At 39.3% G+C, this 24,032-nt stretch overlaps 1 protein-coding gene across 1 annotated transcript; it reads right to left on the reverse strand.

The window, feature by feature from the left end:
- Positions 1-9,156: 9,156 nt before the first annotated feature.
- On the reverse strand, positions 9,157-23,500 carry LOC133792323 (uncharacterized). Its single transcript, XM_062230226.1, has 5 exons — positions 23,213-23,500; positions 22,776-23,099; positions 22,558-22,658; positions 22,002-22,467; positions 9,157-9,174 (listed from the first exon to the last, which is right to left on the reverse strand). Exons 1-5 carry the CDS (start codon positions 23,498-23,500, stop codon positions 9,157-9,159), a joined length of 1,197 nt encoding a protein of 398 aa, XP_062086210.1.
- Between the last annotated feature and the right edge of the window lie 532 nt (positions 23,501-24,032).

Consider the following 24,032-nt stretch of genomic DNA (forward strand, 5'->3'; position numbering starts at 1 on the left):
ATTTTACAAAAACAATATACAGTGGCTGCTTGACCCCTTGGAAGTCACAGCTCAAAACATGTTTTGTTTTAGGGTATCCTACAAAACCCTTGGGGGTTTTGGTTCCCATTTTCAAAAATCAATACACATGCATCATAAAAATTATTAAACAACTACCATAACCTTATTACATCACCAACAAGAAACTTTAAGCATTAAATATACAAAATAATGCTTAAAACTAAAAACCCTACAACAAAATCATCAAAAGTAAACTTTTTACCTCTTTGGTGTTCTTGCTTAAGGTTTGGACCTTCCTATTAGCTTTGGCTCCTCCAAAACCTTTCAAAAACCCTAACCAACTTCCCCCAACAACATAGTTAATTAGCTATTTGAAACTCTAAGCTTAAAACTTTACAAAAGCCTAGATTAGTGAAGGTTTACCTTAGGGAAAATACTTCCTAGACCAAGACTTAGCCTCAAAGTTTCCTTGGTGTTCTTGGGCTTGAAAAATGGAGAGAACACTTTGAGAGGTCTTCAAAAATCAGATGAGTGAATGAGAGAGAGTGGTGTGGTCAGTTGGGGAGGGATGGAAGAGTTATATACTATCTAATTTATCTCAAAAACACTCAAGTGTTTTCCTCCCACTTGCCCACTTGACTTCTTAATTAAATGGGATTTAAATTTTATAAAAATTTGGGTTCACACCACTCTAAAACACCACATGGCCGGCCACCCTTTGCCATATATGATCATTTCATTTTTTTTTTTTATAAAGGTTAATAAAGGTTTCATAAGAAGAAAAGTCCAAATTGGCTTTTGACACCTTTTTTCACTCTTATTAAGTTTTAATCACCAAACTTAACATTAATTAATTAAATTAAATTTCTCTCACATTTAATTTAATTAATCACATAATAAAATTTAACCTAAGGTCCATTCATGGAATAAAATTCCCCATTTCAGTAAAATTAGGCATTTAACACAAAATGCCCTAAAATTTCCATTTTCTTTTAGGTTTATTATTTTTTACCAAACTTTAACTTTTATGAATGTATTTTATGCCCAAAATATAATTGCCATGATTTTTCATTTTATTTTCCGAGATTTTTACCCGATCAGGGTTTTTGTGTCGGTCCAGGACCGAAAGTCTTATCTTGACTTTTAAAATCACAAAATTCATATTTTGGCTAGCAATAACTCATGGAATACTTACAAACAAAATATAATATTATTTAAAATAATATTCTTAACCCGGGGGAAAAATCCCGACCCGAGTCGTTTAAAGGTACCCAAAAACGTAGGACGTTACAGCTATCCTATCTAAGCTAGTGAAAGGATCACTTATTTACTCGACAGGTTTATGCTGGTGACTATTTCACCAGATACCTATCTTGTTTAAGCTAGTGAAAGGATCACTTATTTACTCGACAGGTTTATGCTGGTGACTATTTCACTAGATACCTATCTTGTTTAAGCTAGTATAAGGATCACTTATCTATAAGCCCCGGCGACCCTATCGTCACATGGCTATTGGGAACGTTACCCACCTCAGTGACTAGTACAATTGTCACTCGTCTATTTGGGGCTACAAGCCCTGGATGACTATTATGGTCATTGGTTGATGTGTTATACTCAACATTACATTGATTTGTTTGCCTGCTGGAATAAGGCTATACCTGCTAGGCGTGTGCCTTATGATTTGAAGACATGTTATTACTGTTCATGAGCATATTAATTTTTCTTGCTGAGCTTCGGCTCACGGGTGTTATGTTGTGCAGGTAAAGGCAAGAGAAAGATGGACCACCCTTGAGTTGGAGAGCTTATGTGATGATGTGTACATATGCAGCTGCTCGTCCACCACGGCCGAGGTTTGAAGAGGAACTAGGGTTAAACCCTGTTTTGCCACCTAGATCGGCTGGTTGTAAATATTATCTTGTAATAGACCTTTAAATTATATTTTTGGGATCCCAATGTATATAGTAAATGTTCTAATGAAACGTTATATCTTAACCAAAATTTTTAATCCCTAAACCGCTAATCATACTTAGTTAAACGATTTTGGCCAAATGACTCGATTAACGAGTTCAGCACTGGTTACAAGGCACACTGTAACGGTCCCTGGAGTTTGGGGCGTTACAAATTTGGTATCAGAGCGAGCCAAGGTTTATGGTTCTTCAAGACAAGCTAGGCATGTACACTCATTACTGAAGATAGCTTCACTCAGGGAATGGTAACTATTTCTGTAGTTATGTCCTTAACTGCTTAAATAGAACGTAAATGCTTTACCTGCACATTGTATTAGGGAGCATGAGATTCTGATAGAGCTTGACTCTTGACTATATGATTATATGCTCCGTGAATATATATATGGATGTGATTATGCGATTACCTGCTCAATGAATTTATTTAATTGTGATATTTGCATGCTGTAGTTGGAGGCATGGTATGAATATTGGAAGAGCAGGGATTATGATTGATGTATGAATTCCATGGGCATGTTCTTAGTACTGCAAGTGGGTTGTGATTGTGTTGTGGTAAGATTTATCCCATGGGGAAAGTTCTTGATATGCTCATTATGATTAATGGGTCAAGTTATTGACTGCAGATTCAATCAACAGGTTTATAGCCAAGGCAGATAATGAGGCCTGGTGGTGGTTATAATGAGGCTGGGAGTTACAGCTAGGGTATCAGTTCTTCATCTGCACCTATGAATTTTCAGCAGATGCTTACAGATTTGCAATCAATGTTGTAGAGGCATGAGGAAGAGATTAGGTGTTTGAAGCAACAACGGAATCTGTTGGGGAGCACCTCTTCCTTTGCTATGCCAGGAGTGGCATCAGCTTTAGCTTAGCCTAGGGTTAAGAATAGATGGGAATTTATTTGTGGAAGATTCAAGGAATATTACCCTCCAGTCTTTGAGGGAGGCCTAGATCCATTCGGAGTTGAGCAATGGATATGCATGATCAGTTCCATTCTAGACAGTATGGAGCTGGTAGGTCACGATAGGGTGATTTGTGCGACATATGTATTGCGGGATGATGCTCGGACGTGGTGGGAAATAGTATCCCAGACACGAGACACAGTTGTGATGGATTGGAAAGAATTTAGGCAGTTGTTTAATGAGAAGTATTACTGTGATGCAGCTAAGACCGCTAAGATGAATGAGTTTCTGAATCTCGTTCAGGGTAGGGCAACAGTAACCGAGTATGTTAATAAATTTAATGGGTTGGCCGAGTATGCTTTTGACATGGTACCCACAGATATAGCTCGGAATGAAAAGTTTGTTCAGGGATTGAATCCTGGAATAGCTCAGGGCATTAGAGTTGCCCCAGTGCATGAAGTATCTACCTATGCCCAGGTGGTAGGGAAGGCTCTTGCTGTTGAGAGCATAATAAATGAGAAAAAGAGTGCCAGGGAGCATGGAGCTCAGATAGTGGTATCTCCACTTATTGGAGCAAGTAAGAATGAAAGCTGGAAAACTCGTCCAATATGCACGCGGTGCAAGAGGCGTCATTTGGGAGAATGCCGAGTAAGGGCATGTTTCGCATGTGGCATGGTTGGGAATTTCTAAAAGGATTGCCCAATGCTAAGAGAGCATGAGAAAAAGGGTATAGATAGCTCGATTCCAACTCGAGTGTTTATTCCGAGGTAGTCAGAGTCTGAGACCGAGACTAGTTCCTCGGGGGTGGCAGGTCAGTTTTTGGTTCTGATCTTTATTTTTTGCTGATTGATTTGGTGCCATGTTGTCCTTTATTTGATGTATATAGAGAGGTATAAAGTTGATATACAGGTGATATGGTTATGTTATGATGAAAAGTGATACTGTATTGATAATTTAAGTGATCACGTGAATTATTGTGGAAGAACTTATTAGTGATTTTGATAAAGCTGGTTATGACTGGCTTTGGTTTGATCCAGGGAATGGATTGGCTAAGTAGTTATGGGGCAATGCTAAATGGAAAGGAAGGGATAGTAACTCTTGGGCTTGAGAGTGGGAAGCCTTGTGATAGTTGGCATGGTGCATGGTTTTGTATTATGACATCTGTAGTGAGAGCTAGAGTTTTATCGCAGGGAGATGCATAGAACTCTTAGCTAGTGTGGTGGATACCACTTAGATTGTGCCAGTGAGATCAGGACAGACTGGACTAGTCTGTGAGTTTCTGGATGTGTTTCCAGGGGACTTGCCAGGGCTTATTTTATATGAAAGGAGACTAGAATGGCGATTGGATCAGTTCCAGGGATGGAATCAGATGTAAGCATTGTTTTGAATGGCTCAGCAGAGTTGTAAGAATTAAAGATTTAGTTATGGAGTAAGATGGAATTCTCTAAGGTGGATCTTGGATCTGGTTAGGACTAGTTAGAGATCAGAGAGGAAGTTATATAAAACATTGTGTTTGTATCAGATAAGAGCACTGAGAGTGCTGAATATGTCTTGAGTATTGATTTAGTGCCAAGTGTTTGTGAATCAGATGAATAGAGCATTCAAAGGTTTATTTGAATGGGATTTGTGATCATCTTTGACGATGGTATTGTGGTATTTTCTCTGTGGAGATTTGCCAAAGTTAAGGAACGCCTTAGGGGCAGGAGTGTCCTTGTAATGCCCCAAATTTCCTAATAAGGTTTAGGACCTTGATTAGGAGGCCGGGAGGGCCATAATTGATTTATTATGGTATTTAATGGTTATATGCATGTTTACGTGGATTATACTATTATATGATGGTGGATGCAAGCATATGGGTTCATATTTTATTATGAGGGCATTTTGGTAACTTGGCCCGTTGAGGGCGTGTTTGTGTATTTTGAGTGCATGGTTGTGAATAATTAATATAGCCACATGAAGGTAAGTGTTCGGTCTAGTCATAACGGGTTTAAGTTCGGGGCTCGGGGTGAGTCTCGGGGTGAATTTAATGATTAGAGCATTATCGGGAATTAAAGGGTAATGGGATATGGATTATTGGTATTTGAGGTTATTGAGAATAGCGAGAGTTGGAGGGTGTTAATTGTGATTAATGAAATAGGTGCGAAAGGACGGTTTTGCCCTTGGTGGCTGTTAAGGTTTTATTTTACCTATGGGTATTTAGGTCCTTTCCCCTCAAAGGATATATATTAGCCATTAAGGTTGTAGAAGAGTAACAAAAACAGAGCCTCTCCTCCTTCTCTCCCGATAGATTTTCTTCCTCTTTTCTCTTTGGATTTTCAAGCTCAGTTTGAGGAATTAAGCCAAGGAACCAAGCTTAGCCAAGCTAGGGTTACGCTCCACCATTGAAGAGGGTGTGTTGCTGAGATTGAGGTGAGTTTCTAGCCACTAGAACTCTTGGTTTTACTCTGTTTTCTATGTTAAGCTTCAGCTGGTTTTTGGGTTGGAAGTTGGGAATTGGTTGGAGTTTTGGCTAGGGTTCTTGGGGTTGTGGTCCCTAGGACATGTGGAGGTGGTATTTTGGTTCATTTGGGAGTTAATTTGATGTTTGGAAGCTTTTGGATTGGGTTAGAAATGGTAGAATCGAAGGAAGGAAATTATGGGAATTGGCTGGCTGAAGGTAGCGCTACAGCGCCCAGTGTAGGGTGCTACAGCGCTACCTGCAAGGAGGTTGGGCGGTTTGTGGTTCTGTCTTAAGCGCTGGGGCGCTAGAAGGGCAGCGCTGTAGCGCTACCCTGTTCCTTCAGAACCCTGTTTTGGGTGTTTTTAAGGGCTTTTGGCTTGGGGTTTCAATCCTTAAGGCCCGGAAACGAATCTACTCACCGTGTGGGCATGTTTCAAGGTCCCAAGAGTGGGGTTTAGGTTAAGACCCTATCTTTGGTCATTTTCATTGATTGGAGATTGATTTGGTTATGACTAGGTGACCACTAAAGGATTAAGGATCGATCGTTCTCAGGGGTCGTTCTTGCTCTTATTCTCACTCGAATCGGAGGTAAGAAAACTGTACCCTGTGTATATGTATGCCATGCATGGCTATTCTTGATGCATGTCGGTTGACTATTAAGTATGACATGCATGGCTATTCTTGATGCATGTTGGTTGACTATTAAGTATGACATGCATGGTTATTCTTGATGCATGTCGGTTGACTATTAAGTATGACATGCATGGTTATTCTTGATGCATGTTGGTTGATTATTAAACGTGACATGCATGGCTGTTATTGGTGCATGTTGGATTGTTGAATATTATTCATATGACGCATGAGAAACATGTGATTAGGACATGCTTTGTATACTGTGTATGATATCATTAAGAGCTTGAGCCTCTGTGGTTGTGCATGGTCCTTATTGTACTGGTATCTATTTAGTAAGCATGCTGAATACCTTGTTTATGGATATTAAACATGTGATATATGTTTGGTGGCATGACTTACTTGTGTATGGCACTGACTAGTCAGGGACCGATCCTAAAGTCGAAGAACATGCATTGAATAGCTCTATGGCATTAATGTTGGACTGACCCTAAAGTCGAAGAACTTATAAGCGCTTGCCTGGTCTAAGACCAGATGTTTATAGCCAAGGTATATGACCCCGGTGACTGTTTGTCACATAGCTGGGGGACGCTGTCCTTAGTTACGACTCTAGAGTCGGGAGGATGGTTATGTTGGTGACCAATCACCATGCACCTATCCTGATCAAACTTATGAAAGAACCACTTATCAATTAAGCCTTGGTGACCCTATCGTCACATGGCTAGAGGGAGCTGTACCCACTTCTGTGATTTTTGGCTATTGTCACTTATCTGTTTTGGACCGTTGGTCCTGAATGGCTATTATGATTATTGTTGATATTATATCATGCTTTATTGTGTTTTCTTGATGGGCTTCGGCTCACGGGTGCTATGTGGTGCAGGTAAAGGCAAGAGGAAGCTGGACCATCCTTGAGTTGGAGAGCTTAGGTGATGACGTGTACATATGCAGCTGCTCGTCCGCCACGGCCGAGGTTTAAAGAGGAACTAGGGTTGAACCCTGTTTTGCCGCTTAGAACGACCTGTTGTAAATATTTTCTGTAATAGACTCTGAAATTATATTTTCGGGATCCTAATATATATGTTAAACGTTCTAGTGAAACATTACATCTTAACCAATATGTTTAATCCCTAAATCGCTAATCATACTTAGTTACACGTTTTTGGCCAAATGACTCGATTAGCGAGTTTAGCACTGTTTACAAGGCACACCGTAACGGTCCCTGGAGTTGGGGCGTTACAGTCCTTGGGTGGTAAGGATATTGCAGGTGCATTGGGAAAGAGTTTTAAGTCTTCTTACAGATCAACATCAGTTAGTGGGTCATTATGACGTCTCAATAGAAAAGTAATTGCATATGCAACATGTTGGTTAAAGGATCTGACCAGAACTAGAGAAGAGTTTCTGGTGGGCCAGGTGGCCAGTTTTATGTTTGAGATTATCATTTCGGAAAGGATTAGAAAGAAAGATGACTAATTGAACCACATGTAAGAAAGGTTGAATGGAAAGTCTTAGCTGGATTAGCTAAGAGTTGTGAGAGTTGTGCAGTGTCGAATATGAATTTATTGTGGTATAAGGATAGGATTTGGAATCCGATGGACATTGAGATTAATTGGGAGATTCTGGATGAATCTCATGCTATTCTTTTATTCTCTTCATTCGGGCATCATGAAAGTGTAACAGGTTATGAAAGCTTTATAGTAATGGGATGCGTCGTAAAGTTCTTAGCCTGATAGCAGGTCAGATTAGAGTGTCAGAAATCGGTGAGGCCATTTCAGCCTTTGAGTATTCCATAATGGAAATAAGGGAGCATCACGATGGGTTTCGCGGTGGGACTTCCAGGTTTTGGAAGGGTTAAGAAGGTGATGAGTATACAGATGCAATTCAGTGTAGTTTAATATAAAATCAAGCAGATGATAAACGCATATCAAACATTTAATATAAAATCAAGCCAACCCCAGGTCCTACAAGTACGGCCATGTCGTCCTAGGCGCTTTACCAGGCCTTGGGTTCGCGGTCTAAACTGTAAGGATATCCCAGGTATCCCTTGGGGTCTCACCTTACACTCCCCCAAACTTAGATTCTTCAATAGATAACTATTTGGCAATGTAGTCCTTTTGCACTATCTTTTTCTTTCTTTTAACTCTTCTCAATCACAAGAAATTTTCTAAATAACACATGATACATATCATCCAAGTACACATTCACTCCCTCACATAATAGTTTTCATGCTCATGGTATGGGTCAAAAGAATATATGGTAATCCAATTCACAGCTAGGTTCAAAAGAATGTATTAACAAGAAAACAGTTATAAGGCTCAAAATGGTTAACTAAGGATAAAATTTAATAGGGTTAGCTTGAAAGGTACAACCAGTCCAAAAATTATTTATATCTTTTTCCTAAATTTGCATTGTTTCAAATTTAATCTCAAATAGTAAGCAAACAGGTTCTAGAAAAAAAATTCAATCGTTTTCAATCCGCAATCCAAATTCGACATGCATAAAATAATTCAATTATAACATTTGCACATCATGAGCAATAGATCTCTAATGTCAACAGATCACAGTGAAAAATCAAAGTAATCTAACCAAGCACACAATTTTTTTTTCAGAAGCACATCAACTTTTCCTTTGGATTATACAGCAACACAATCAATCACATCAGAATAACAATTATCATCAACTTAGTTTACACTCTAAAACATGACTCAATACAAACTAACTAGCAAACCAAATTGAAAACACATCAAATAACATAAAACTAAAAATAAATCCCTCCCCCAAACTTAAAATTTAACATTGTCTGCAATGTTAAAGTGCATAAAGAATGAGAAAAGAGACTTACCTGAACAACCACATCGGTATGGCGGTTATGGAGGCTGGAAAGAGGGTCCCTCAAATGGTTGAGACAGCGGAGCCTGAAATCCATCAAATGGCAGAGGCAGAGTTAGTGGGAATAGCCAAGAATAAGGTGGATACCATGGTGGTGGAGCAAAATAGTTCTGATCCACATCATTCAAAGATCAACAATTCACCAAATTATTTAAACGAGTCACATGGTTTACCTCATTCTCATACTGCTGTCCCATGTACTGATGCATCATCTGATGCTGCTGGACCATGTATTGATTTTGCTAAACAAGATAATCTAAAGCTATCATGGGCGTACTGCCTATAAAATTCAAAAAAAAAAAAAATTCTTCAGCACCTACCTATAATTTATGCACTTTCATTCTTCTAAATCACCCTACAAATCCAATATTGCAGGACAATATACCCAAACACAATCTAACACAAGAACAAAATCCAATTTCTACCCAAAGACAAAAAAAATTTGTACCCACCCCCAAACTTAATATAATCTTGAGACAAAATGGAGTGAAAACACTTACTAACCCGTGAGATTGTCTTTCACATGCTTGATTGACCAAAGCCCCTTGAAAATTTCAATTGTCTTCAAGAAATTTGAAAATTTTCATTTTAGGGTTCAAAACTTTGATGTGGAAATTGGTTTGGTTTAGAAGAATAGAGTTATGGGTAATATGGCTGAGAAGAGAGAAAGGATGAATAATAAAGATATTGGAATACCTTGGAGAATGTTTTAATGGAGGATAATAGGTGGTAGGGGGTGGTTTGAGTAGAGAGGAAAAAGGGGAAATGAAATCGGAGAATAAGAGAATGTGATTTGGCGAAAAAAAAAATTGAGACCCTATCATTTGAAGTTTTGGATGTCTTAGAGCGATGTAGCGGTATATGTGGAGCGTTGTAGCACTGCCTTGGCATCTGGCCACCCGTTGGTTCTGGAAGTAGCGTTGTAGCGCTATGTGCTATGTGCTAGTCAAAGGTCCAAAACTCTCTGGAATAAGCGATGTAGCACCATATTACTAGCCTTGTAGCTCTTCAGCTTAGAAAAAAAATATATTATTGTAGTGCTATAGCGCTTGAATGTAGCACTGGGGCGCCACAAGCACCTAAACTTCAATTGGTTTTTCATGGTTTATGAGTTACAACACAATTTATTCCAAATTAAAACTAAAAACACTATAACAAAATCGCTAAAAATATTGTTCCAAACAAAAACAAAAACAAATAACATAAAATTTAAAATTTAAAATAACTATAGCAATGCATCCTAAGAGCGCTGTCTTTAACGTCTTTTAGCCGGACTGTGAACACCTAATTCAGAAAGGTTCTATAATCACCACAGACTTGCATTTTTCCAGCGGGCCTTCCAAATAATGCTTCCATATCTGACCATTCACCTTAAAGTGTCTCGTTTTCTCACTATGAATTTGCACCGCTCCATATGAAAATGAAGCAACAACTGTGTATGATCCTGACCAACTCGACTTCAATTTATGTAATGACCCAACTATTTCTAAGACCTTGGACCATTAAAACTACTAGACATAGCTACTAGTTTGATACGATCATAAGAAATAACATATCTACGATCATAAGAAATAACATATATTTATTGAAAACCCAAAATATTGTACTAATACAAAATAGAGTAAAAATCTAAAATAAAATGTGACATGGTATGGGATCCCATTGATTACAACACATAAAACATAACTTTAAAAAAACTAGTTGCGGAATTACATCAAAACATAATTTTAAAAGACTAAAATAAACATCATCCTCCATCGACACGCAGCACATCCATTCCATTAATCCTAAACACACAAGCCAAGCTACCAAGAATCCTTCCGCCTTCCATATTCATTCTCCTTCATCAAGCTAAAAATAAAGGAGTAAGCCTAATGCTCAGTAAAGAAAATCTACTGTCAACATACAACATATATCATAAACATAAGACTACATCATATTCATATACTATAAAACATATGACTATAAACATATATCACATATGACTACAACATTAATGGCCAATATAAACTATTGGGGATTGTTAGCTAAACAAGTCATTTGCCCAATATAACTTCTTGGGGCTTCCTTATCTAAGCAAGTCATATGCCCAATCATCCATTATTGGGGCTTATTATCTTAACAAGTCATATGCCCAATCATAAATTCTCGGGGCTTGCTTGTCTAAGCAAGTCATGTGCCCAAGCGACTAAAAAACATACTAATCATATACTTATCATAACATAAACATGTCATAACATATAAACACATAAAATCTATCCTATTTTCCTTACCAACACCGGGATATTTGAGAACAAGGTCGGGATTTGGAATACTCCTAAAACCAACATAAAAACATATGAGTATCTATAGAAAAAGAATATGAAAGAAAACTAAACCATCAAAGAGGGAAACTTACCGAGAACCTTAATGTTTAAGAACTTAAACACCTAACCACGAAACCGTAAACAGAAGTTAGGATCTGAAAGAAACTTAAGGAAAACTAAGGAATCATAAAGAATAGAACTTATGAATAATATTACCTTGGATGAACTAGAACTAATTGACACCTCAATATTGAAAACACACTTTTTCTCACTACCCAAGTGTTTATAAAGATTAAGATGATAAGCCTTTTATCCCAAACCCAAGTGTATCTCTCTATACTAACACTAGCACCTTGGAGGCTCTGATCAAGTACTAGAAGAATGAAGAAAATGGCTGAGCACTAGGTCCTATTTATAGAGTTTGAGAGTGAAACTATCATATTAAAAAAAAATACTTAAATCCTTAAATAAACATGATTATGACAAGTGTCATGCTCTTAGTGGTTCTGGAAGGTTCTAGAGTTTCTAGATCTTTCTTTTATTTAAAAATACTTAATTTCATTCCAAATATAATCCATATTTAAATTTAAATAAAATAGAATCCTAACTTCTGTAGAAAATATCTCTAAATTATCTTATTAATATTTTTATTAAATAATTAAGGAATAATTTAACATAAAAAAATATCCCAACCTCTAACTTCCTAAATCTCGTAACTCTAAACTCACATGTCGTAAAATCAACATAACTGAAGTTGTAGGAATCCGATTTAGACCATCTTTATACCGTTAGAAAGCTAATTTAATTATCTACTACTTTTTGGAAATATTATTTTTCGAAATTCATAATATAACTGAGTCAAAAATAGGTCAGAAGTTACAGTACCCTAAAGTTATGAAAAATCTATTTAATTATATAAATAACATCTTAATCCACAAATATCTTAACTAACCATAAAATAATAAACTCTAATTCCCTAGGCTGATTTCGAATTTACTAAGCCTAAAATCTTATTGGGCTTTATGTAGGCTCGATCCATAACACTTTTTAATAATATCATAATTAATTTATTCTTATGCAATCACCCCCTTTTCGACCAACAAGACTACTAATATCATAAACCTATACTATACTATAATAATCATAATTACTAAAATAAATAAAACATTATGTAAAAATTAATATGCTTAAGCTATAGGTTAAACTTATAAAATTCATAACTGTTGCTACAAGTTTCCAACTAACTCCCGACTTGAACCAAAATCTACGGAATCTAACATACTACAAACTAATACTAACTACTATTACTTCTACTACTACTACTGCTACTACTACTACTACTACTACTACTACTACTACTACTACTACTACTACTACTACTACTACTATCTAGCTAGTTAAGTAAATATTCTGGGACTCTACAATTTACCAGGAAAGAGCATAAATTGAGAATTAAATAGCAACACTTTGTCTCCCTGTTGAAAATCCTGGCTAAGTATTCACTTATCATGAAAGGCCTTGGACTTGTCTTCATAAATCCTCGCATTCTCATAAGATTCATTCTTAAATTCATCGAGCTCGTTCAACTCCATAAGCCTATTCTGTCCCGCCATAAAGAGATCAACGTTTAACTTTTTCATTGCCCAGTAAGCTCTGTGCTCAAGTTCCACCAGTAAATGACATGCCTTACCCAACTACTCTAGACTTTGGACCATTAACGAAAACTATACATAGACCCTAATCTTTAATAGAACTTACAAGTGAAAAAGATCATACTTTATTAAGAAAACTTGTAAAAATAAGAGTTAACTTACATAAAATCTCAAGTAGGATATGGGATCCCATTGTTTTAAAAACAAAACATAACATTATTTAGAATAAAACGGTATTACATAACAAATGCGGAAAAATACATGTAAAAACCATAAAGACAAAAGACTACATCCTCGAAATCGAACTCTCGACTCCTTGAATCCATTCATCACCGATACACATTCTCCCAAGCATCCACGAATCTTACCCGCCAATATAGCTACTTTCCTACACATATAAACAAAAAGGAATGAGCCTAATGCCCAGCAAGGAAAATCTAACACATAGTTCATATACATAAATTTCATAAGAAACATAAAAACATAACATAACACTTATATCATACACATACTATAATGACCATTATTACTTGGGGTCCCATAGAATAAACAAGTCATATGCCCATTAGATTAGTGAGGTCCTACTAGCTAAGTAGGTTATATGCCCATAATCTGTTTGGGGCTTGTTAGTCATATGGGTCATATGCCCAAGCCTACATACATACATATCATAACACATTTCATAACATAAAAACATAAGATAACACATATAAAACATATAACATATGAATTCTATCCTATTTTCCTTACCAAAATACCGGGATAAGAGGACAGAGGTGGGACTTTGGAACACTCCTAAGAACCATTTGAAAAAAGAGTGAGTATAGAGAAGAAGAGAATTGAAAGGAATGGAAGGACTAAACCATTGAGAAAACTGTTATACCCAAAAATTGGAGAATGCATCCTAGGAGGCTAAGGAGAATGCATCTAGGAGACTCCAAGGAGGGTGTGGTCCTAGGAGACCCCAAGGGTGTGTAGGAGGCAAGCCTCCCAAGGTTTTCTAAGTGTTGGCTCGAACGTGTCCAAGGTAAATAGCTAAGGAGGAGGAGTCTCATGCAAGAGAATGGAGACTTAGACTTTCATAAGGAAAGTCTATACAATGTTCGATCGGACATGTGTTGGGAGATGCTAAAGAAGGTTGCCTCAATATTGTCCAAGGTGAGGTTGCCTCAATATTGTCCAAGGTGAGGTTGCCTCAATATTGTCCAAGGTGAGGTTGCCTCAATATTGTCCAAGGTGAGGTTGCCCCAATGTTGTTCAAGGTGAGGTGCCAAGGAGGTTGCCTCGGACCACCTTGGTCTGAGGAGAAGCCAAGGAGATTGGTTCAAGGGAGAACATGACATGCTAGAGGAGAGTGCATGTTAGAGGAGAGAAGTGCATCTCCTACCACCATGCACGTTCAACCTACCACCATGCATATCCTACCACCATGCACGTTCGACCTACCAACATGCATATCCTACCACCATGCATGTTCAACCAGCACTTGCATGGGTAGTGAGTAGGAGGTGGACCAACTAGCTAGAGGAGACTAAGTCAGACACAACTTCAACAACATGCGCGGGAATCTCTCATTCTTCCCACAAATGGGGAGTTTGTTGCATTTTGAATTTTGAATGTTTATTTGTAATATAAATGTAATAAATATAATAAAATATCCCTATGATAAGGGGATATCAGTTGAGGATCCCATCTCTATAAATAGAGAGCTTATGGGATGAGAGAGGGGCTTCTTCTTCTGCTTCTTCTTTCTAGAGAGAGAAAATTGGGTCTGTCTATTCTAGAGAGAGAAAGTGCTGAAATTAGAGAGAATTCTTGTATTTTCACAATCTGTACTGAAGAAACTCAGTTGGCACAGTCCATCTGATCTTGAGTATAGATTTATAAATCACAACTCTAAGTGGATTAGGCTATTACCGACAATCGGGGCTGAACCACTATAAAAATCTCGTGTGTTCTTTATTTTCTTGATTGTACTGTCTGTGTCGTTTTTATTTCTCTTGAAGGCTTGTCGTTATTGACGTTCTCACGTCGTTGGCTAAAAACACAGTCAACATTTTGGTGCTTTCATTGAGAGCCTGAAGAGAAGAACAGACGGTCCCTAAAGCAAGATGGCGCCTAAGAACACCACTGCTGCTTCCAAGAGGACAAACTCCTCTAAAGAACCTGCTAGATCTGAAGGTCCTAGCCCACAATATCATGAGAATGAACCTAGGGTCATGCTTGAGGATGTGACTCCAGGAGTTGAAGAGCTCCAAGAGACCATGGGGGCCTTCCAGGAGGAGATGGCACAACTCCACGCTAAGCAGGAGGAGTTTGCTAAAGAGATGGCCAGGCAAAGAGCTGCGTTAGAGCAGCAAAGGCGTGATATGGAGGCCAGGAGTGAGGAGCTCAGACAACAACAGGAGGAGGTCGGCCGAAGACATCGTGAAGCAGCGCTTGCTTTGGAGGCTGCTACCAAGTTGGCCCAGGCCAATGCCCAAGCTGCAGCACGAGGGGCAACCACTCCAGGATCAAGGACCACAGAAGCTGGTGGGAGGAGTAATGATAGACCAAGGAGGGGTGGTAATAACCCACCTAGTGAGGGAGATGGAGTTCGATCGCACACTACCTCAACCCAAGGGGAGCACTCTAGAACCCCCTCCAGAAGTCACCGATCGGGCAATAAAAAGACTCCACCTGGGCAGGAGCAAAATAAAGCTCCTAGAGAGAAGAGGACCTCTCAGTTCAAAGATGGGCATGGTGGGGATGAGGCTGATAGTCATCCAACCAGCCAATCCAAGGAAAATGAGGGCCACAACCCACAAGGAGGAGAACACTGCCTAGAGCGTGCCAAGAAGCCTCCATTGCACCCCGACCAACGGCGTAGCAGGAGAGATGAAGTCCCACATAGTAAGCCCGCTGGGAAATCGAAGAGTACGGTGTTTGATCGGGTAGGAGAGCATGCTTCTCAGAAGGATCTAAGGGACGTTATCACCAACAAGAGGAGGACCGTCCCGGTCGAAGGGAAAAATCTGGACCGTCCTACCAGTCAAGTAGAAATACTTGACGGTGGCGTGCCAGATGGTAATGCCCGACCAGGCGGTCAAAACCTTGGAACCTCATCAGTTGCACCAGCTATCAAAGCCCAGCTTGACATGCTAGCAGCTGCAGTGCAAGGTTTGTCAAAGCGTCCTTCCGAGATAGATCCGATAGACTACCGGAGTGGCAGCCCGTTCTCTGCTCGAATAAGAGCAGCCCAACCACCAACAAAGTACAAAGCACCGGTACTGCCAATTTATACCGAAAAGGCAGACCCGATAAGACATGTTGGGAAGTTTGAGGACCAGATGGAACTACTCGGGGTGAGTGATGACTATCGGTGTAGAGTCTTCCCCACCACCTTGACGGACACTGCCCAAGAGTGGTATTGGAGGTTTAAACCAAACTCCATTACCTCTTGGGAGTCATTCAGGAAGGAGTTTTGTAGAAAATTTAGCACTGCCCGGACTCCACCAGTTTATGCCAACGACTTGGCAGATATCAAACAAAGAAAAGATGAGTCTCTAAAGAGCTATATACAGAGGTTCATGAGAGAAGCCAATAGAGCAACTGCTGTAGGAGACGAAGGGAAGATGGTTGCTATATCTGCTGGGATAATTTATCGGAGTCCTCTATGGGACAGCATCCATCGCCATCCAATTTCAACACTTCAACAATTTCTTGACCGGGCGGAAAAATATATGAATTTGGATGATGCAATAGAGAAAGGGGAGAATGGCATAAACAACCCAAGCAGACCAAGTGACTCTCCTAGTGATGGTGGAAAGAAACGTAGAAGTAATAGGTCTGACCACCATGAAGAAAAGAAGGCAAAGGTGGATTCAAGTGAGAAGCCAACCAAGTATGAGCCTCAATTCACCAACTACACCACTCTCTCAACCAGTAGAGCAGAGATATATCTTGCTAGTCAAGAGGAGGTTCCTTACAAGAAGCCTCCACCCATCAGGAGAGAGATGAGGAAGAGAGACATGAACAAGTATTGTCGCTTCCATGAAGATTATGGTCACGACACAAATGAATGCAACCACCTCAAGGACGAGATAGAATTTCTTCTCCGGTCGGGCAAGTTGAAGAAGTACCGAGCAGAGACACCCCAAGGAGAAGGAGGTAGAAGCAACTCCGGATTCAAGCAACAAAAATCTCCACCCTTGCAGCCTGGACCCGTGGACTTCACCGTAGACACTATATGTGGAGGTCCACCCTTAGCTGAGGAGAGCAACGAAGCAAGAGGAGGAGTATGCTGAGGAGGAGTGCTAGGAGCAGGAATCGTTGGAGTGGCGTGCACATAGAGCGTCGAAGGAGATATTATTTTTAAATACCGCTTTCAGAGTGGTAGCTTGGTTTCGAGTTTTTAGACTTGTTATTTAAGTTTGGTGTATGAACTGGTTATTTTCTAACCAGTCATTTTATTTTGAACAATTTTGGTTGTTTAAGACTCGTTGTTAGACATGTTTTGTCATTTTTAATTTACGAGTAATAAAAGAGACTACGCGCAGCGTGGTCGATTCTTGCTACAAATATGCATGTGTGTTAATTATCCGAGCAGTGTTCAACTGGTCGATATGTTCAAGCAGTGTTCAACTTCTTGAGTATTTTCCATATATTCTATGTGTTTCACGAGTAGTTAACTGCTCGAACAGATTCAGTCAGGTAGCAAGTGACTAAGGATCTTTCAACCTCCAACCACCTGGGGGGCACATGGGGTATGTTGGTGTATAACTTAACACAGGCAATAAGAGCACGAGGTAATATATCTGTTTTTAGGCTGACTTGTAAATTTTCAAAGTCCAAAAAGGCCATTAAGCTAACTTGCTTGGCAAAGCTTAAGTAACTTGGAATTTTTAAAAAAATCTCAAGTTAGGAGCAGATATTCGTGTGACCATAAACATCATGCTCATAAAATGTTAGAGCAATAAGAGTGTGAGAAAGTATACTTAGCATGGACTTATGAAATGTCTAGAATTTCTAAGTTAGAAAACTAAGTACTCATGCGAAAATCTAAGGCATACACCAGAGTGACTTTACTCTTCACAAAAAACTTATAACTTTTTAAGTCTAGAGGAGACTTAGAATGTTTTAAGTTAACAAGGAGAAGTAAAGTCTAAATGCCAACAGCTACAAGTTTAGCTCACCAGGTGCAAAGTTTTCTTGCTCAGGAGAGCAGATACAACTTCCCTGGTAGGCTAAGCATGTATCACCAATCGACTTCCCTGGAGTGAATCAAACAAATACGTGCAAAATAAATGCTACATGGTGAAAATTTCTCCTTGGGAGGAGAAGTCAAGTTTTCACCAAGATTTATTGAGAAAAATCAATCTCTCAAAATAATTTTGGGAGGCTCGAACAAAGGTGCTTCGATGGTCTTTCTTAAAAGGTCCTAAGAGTGCCTAAAGGTGAAATGTTTGGAAAAATTATAGCATGGAGTATACCATGTTTGGTCCGAAAGGTGTGTCTAAGGAGAAGCGTCCAAATGGTGATGCTGCCTATGTCCGATCGGATGTGCATGCTTAGAAGGCTGGCTACTGTTCCATGCATTGCATTGCATTGCATTCATGTTAACACGGCTTATGCCTGTTTGTCCATGCTCACGATCAATACAGGTGCTTAAAGTGTTTGAAAAATTTGGTGTCCAAGCATACTTTGAGATGGCCGATCAGATGCATGTTGATCCAAGGAGCATCTCACCTACGTCCAAGGATGTAGGCTAGAAATATTGGTGCCTAAGGTGCTACATCCGACCAAGAGGAAACAAGAAGTATCCAGTCGGACCTAGGTCTTTGGCACCATAAGAAAAGAAGTGTCCGATCGGACAAGAAGTGTGCCTAAGGTGCTACATTCGACCAAGAGATAGACTTGGACCTTGGCCAAAGAGAGGCCACAAAGTGACCGATCAGACCTTAGTTGGAGGAGCCAAAAGCTTGGCTCGGACCATGTCCAAGGAGAAGCCAAGTCATTGGCTTATACCTTGGTTCAAGGAAATATCATGAAAGCTCCGATCGGACTATGTCCGAGGAGAGTCATGCATGTGTGCCAAGGGTCCGATCGGACATAGTTGGAGGAGCCAAATGCTTGGATCGGACCTATCCGAGGTGAGCTTCAAAAAGATTGGCTCGGACCAAGTCCAAGGAGAGGTCCCATGCATGCCCAAAAGATAAACTCAAGAGTGCATGCCTGCCTGCCATGTGTCTAAGAGTATATGTGCCCGATCGGACATAACTGGAGGAGCCAAGAAGTGTCCGATCGGACCTTAGTTTGAACTTCCAAAAATTTGTAGCTGGGACATGTCTGAGGAGAGCCAAAGTGATTGCCTTGGACCCATACCCGAGGAGAGTACCTGCATTCGATCGGATCACACCCAAGGAGACCATGTTTTGCATGGTGCAGGCCGAGCATATCCAAAGAGCCTAATGCACGTGTCCGATCAGACAATGTCATGAAAGCTCAGTCCGAGGAGACCGTGCATCCGTTCCAAGATGGTTGGCTCGGACCAAGCCCAAGGAGAAGTCCCATGCATACCCAAAAGATGAACTTAGTTTTTGGCCAAGGGTATGCAATGTCCGATCGGACATAATCTGAGATGCCAAGAAGAGTGTTCTTCCGATCACCGAAATTCTAATCCGAGCGCAACCAAATCGAGGATATTCAACAACTTGTCTCTATACTATAATGTTTTTGCAACATATACAAAGGGAGCTTATGTTTTCATTACATCAATAAATAGAGTTTGAAGAAATCACAAGGCAAGTTCGAGACAAGTTCTGTCATGGGAGTTTACGCGAAAGTTATCAACTGGATAGGAGCTTCGGGATGACCTCGAGAGCATTTTGCTAGAAGAAAAGTTTATCATACGAGGGAAATCGTATAATAAACTTGGGGGGCAAATGTTATACCCAAAAATTGGAGAATGCATCCTAGGAGGCTAAGGAGAATGCATCTAGGAGACTCCAAGGAGGGTGTGGTCCTAGGAGACCCCAAGGGTGTGTAGGAGGCAAGCCTCCCAAGGTTTTCTAAGTGTTGGCTCGAACTTGTCCAAGGTAAATAGCTAAGGAGGAGGAGTCTCATGCAAGAGAATGGAGACTTAGACTTTCATAAGGAAAGTCTATACAATGTTCGATCGGACATGTTTGGGAGATGCTAAAGAAGGTTGCCTCAATATTGTCCAAGGTGAGGCTGCCTCAATATTGTCCAAGGTGAGGTTGCCTCAATATTGTCCAAGGTGAGGTTGCCTCAATATTGTCCAAGGTGAGGTTGCCCCAATGTTGTTCAAGGTGAGGTGCCAAGGAGGTTGCCTCGGACCACCTTGGTCTGAGGAGAAGCCAAGAAGATTGGTTCAAGGGAGAACATGACATGCTAGAGGAGAGTGCATGTTAGAGGAGAGAAGTGCATCTCCTACCACCATGCACGTTCAACCTACCACCATGCATATCCTACCACCATGCACGTTCAACCTACCACCATGCATATCCTACCACCATGCACGTTCGACCTACCAACATGCATATCCTACCACCATGCATGTTCAACCAGCACTTGCATGGGTAGTGAGTAGGAGGTGGACCAACTAGCTAGAGGAGACTAAGTCAGACACAACTTCAACAACATGCGCGGGAATCTCTCATTCTTCCCACAAATGGGGAGTTTGTTGCATTTTGAATTTTGAATGTTTATTTGTAATATAAATGTAATAAATATAATAAAATATCCCTATGATAAGGGGATATCAGTTGAGGATCCCATCTCTATAAATAGAGAGCTTATGGGATGAGAGAGGGGCTTCTTCTTCTGCTTCTTCTTTCTAGAGAGAGAAAATTGGGTCTGTCTATTCTAGAGAGAGAAAGTGCTGAAATTAGAGAGAATTCTTGTATTTTCACAATCTGTACTGAAGAAACTCAGTTGGCACAGTCCATCTGATCTTGAGTATAGATTTATAAATCACAACTCTAAGTGGATTAGGCTATTACCGACAATCGGGGCTGAACCACTATAAAAATCTCGTGTGTTCTTTATTTTCTTGATTGTACTGTCTGTGTCATTTTTATTTCTCTTGAAGGCTTGTCATTATTGACGTTCTCACGTCGTTGGCTAAAAACACAGTCAACAAAAACACTTACCAAAAACTTATGTGTGAGTTCTTAGATTTCCTAACCAAAATAAGAATAAGGTTAGAATAAGTAGAAGACTATGAGAACTTTTAAAGAAAAAGTACAGAAACGAACTAGAGTTTGGGTTACCTTGAAGACTTGTAAGACCAATCTAAACCTCGAACCGAAATACTATAAATCCTTACTTTCCCAAGTGTTTGATAAGCTTATGATGATCAAGCTTATGATTTCCCCACCCAAGTGTTTACACTCTCACACTCACCTAGCAACTTGCAGCCTCTGAACTTAGAGCAAAAGATGAATAATGGATGGGTACTAGGTCCTATTTATAGAGTTTAGGAATGAAAGGATCTTAATTTAACTTGAATAAAAATAATGGCTTTTTAGGTGAAAATAATTTGAATAATCGTTCAGCAGAGGTTGAAGACTCGTTCAAAAAGGTGCTGGACTTATCAAAAGTTTGAATGGTTGAATGGAAAACGAATTCAAAACCATTCAAAATATGCTGAAGGAGGCGATATATCGCCCCTATAGGCGATATATCGCCTGGACCAATATGCCTAAGGCAAACGTGCATCTTTTCGTGTTTTCCGTATCTACGTGCTGCGATATATCGCCCCCTATAGCTGCGATATATCGGCATTCGCTGATTATTTAAACACGAAATTAAACATTTTTTAGCCTAATTCAAATTGAGTAAACAGCCTTCACTAAGCCCTCAAACGTATTCAAAGCTGCTGACTGACCTTAGAGCATTCAAATTTTACCCTTAATAAATTAAATCCTCAAAATACTTAATCCTTAATCACCCATACATAACATGTGCTAAAAAAATCCTATTGGCTCTTATCTAAACCTTATAGTATAATAAATATTATCCTCAATATCAGCCATATTAATCAAACCTTAGGTTAACATTAATATTCTTAAACTATAGGTTAAACTTAGAAAATCTACAAGTATTACTATGAGTGTCCAAATAATTCCCGGTCTGAACCAAAAATCCACAGTCATAAAGATAATACTATAATTACTATAATACTACTATCTAACTAGCTAAGTAAAGTTCTTGGACTCTACAGTATTGAAGGCACTTCGACAATCAACATCAAAATTAAAATGTACTCCATTCAATAAAACTGGAGATAGGGGTTTAGAAATCTTGGAGAAATCTTTAATAAATCTTCTATAAAATCCAGCATGCCCAAGAAAACTCTGAACACCCTTAACTGAAATTGGAGGAGGCAAGTTCTCATTAGTTGATATCTTCGCACGATCTACCTCTATGCCTTTGCACGCAATCTTATGGCCCAAAACAATTCCTTCACTCACCATAAAGTGACATTTTTCCCAATTCATGACCAAATTAGATTCTTCGCATCTCTTTAACACCTTCTCCAAATTCTTTAGACACATATCAAATGAGGAGCCAAAGACCGAGAAATTATCCATAAATATTTCAAAGCTCTTTTCCACCATATCAAAAAATAGTGACATCATGCATCGCTGAAAAGTAGCAGGAGCATTGCATAATCCAAATGGCATTCTACGAAAAGCAAACGTACCATAAGGACAAGTAAAAGTCATTTTCTCTTAGTCTTCGGGTGCAATAGGTATTTGGTGATAACCGACATACCCATCTAAGAAGCAATAGAAGTGATGGCTAGACAGTCTATCGAGCATTTGATCAACAAAAGGCAATGGGAAGTGATATTTCCTTGTTGCCTTGTTTAGTTTCTAGAAATCAATACAAATTCTCTACCCCGTTACTATACGAGTTGGAATTAACTCAATGTTCTCATTTTTTAGTACTGTTAATCCCCTTTTTTTCGGAACCACTTGTACTGGGCTTACCCACGAATTATGTGAGATTGGATAAATAACGCCAGCATCTAACCACTTCAAAATTTCTTTTTGAACCACCTCTTTTATAGCAGGATTTAGCCTCCTTTGAGTATCAATGCTAGCCTTACTGTCCTCCTCCATGAGAATATGGTGCATAACAGTGGTGGGACTAATTCCCTTTATATCAGCTAAAGTCCAACCAATGGCCGATTTATGAGCTCGGAGTACTCTTAATAATTTTTCCTCTTCAACGGTAGATAATGAAGTAGAAATAATAACCAGGAGAGTGTCATTCTTACCCAAATAAGCGTATTTAAGATGTTCTGGTAAAGTCTTCAATTCAAGTACTGGTGGTTTCTTTATAGATGTAGTGGTCTCTTGGGCCCTTGTCCATGTTCCTCATATTTCTTCTTATAAATAAGTCCAACGGAGTTTAGCCAATTTACATATTCAATGACCACAATGCCAACACAGTCTTCCATTCCTTGCGAAATAAGGCTCATCTCAAGTGGATCTTCGATGAGTTTTCTCTTTGACAAATGTTCCTCAATTACATTCACACTAAATTCACTATCACTTGCTCTCGTATACTTCAAAGCCTTGAACACATTAAATACAACCTCATCACCCTGGACTCTTAGCCTCAACTCTCCATTTTGAACATCTATCAAGGCTTGACCGGTGGCTAAAAATGGTCTTCCCAACATAATTGGAACATCTTCATCTTCCTCCATATCAAGAACAATAAAATCAGCGAGAAAGATGAATTTTTCCACTTTGATAAGAACGGCTTTAATAATACCTCAGGGTTGTGTCAATGAACGGTCGGCCAGTTGTAGAGTAACCGTAGTGGGTCTAGCCTCCCCCAAACCAAATCTTCTAAATACTGACAGCGGCATTAGATTAATGCTTGCACCTAAATCACATAAAGCCCTCTCACAATGAAAATTCCCAATGGTGCAAGGTATAGTGAAGCTGTCGGGATCTCCTAACTTTTGAAGAAGTTTCTTTTGAATAATTGCACTACACTCTTCTATCAAAGCCATGGTTTCATAATCCTCCATTTTTCTTTTATTAGACAATATCTCTTTCATAAACTTCACATAACTAGGCATTTGTTCAAGAGCTTCCGCAAAGGGAATGTTAATGTGAAGTTTTTTAAATACTTTGACAAATTTAGAGAATTGTTTGTCAAGATTAGCCTTTCGAAACTGCTAAGGATAAGGAATCTTTGGTGTAGGCTTGGTGTATTTTGGCTTCTCTTTC

The sequence above is a fragment of the Humulus lupulus genome, chromosome 7 (assembly GCF_963169125.1).
Source record: "Humulus lupulus chromosome 7, drHumLupu1.1, whole genome shotgun sequence".
In the NCBI taxonomy this organism is placed as follows: domain Eukaryota; kingdom Viridiplantae; phylum Streptophyta; class Magnoliopsida; order Rosales; family Cannabaceae; genus Humulus; species Humulus lupulus.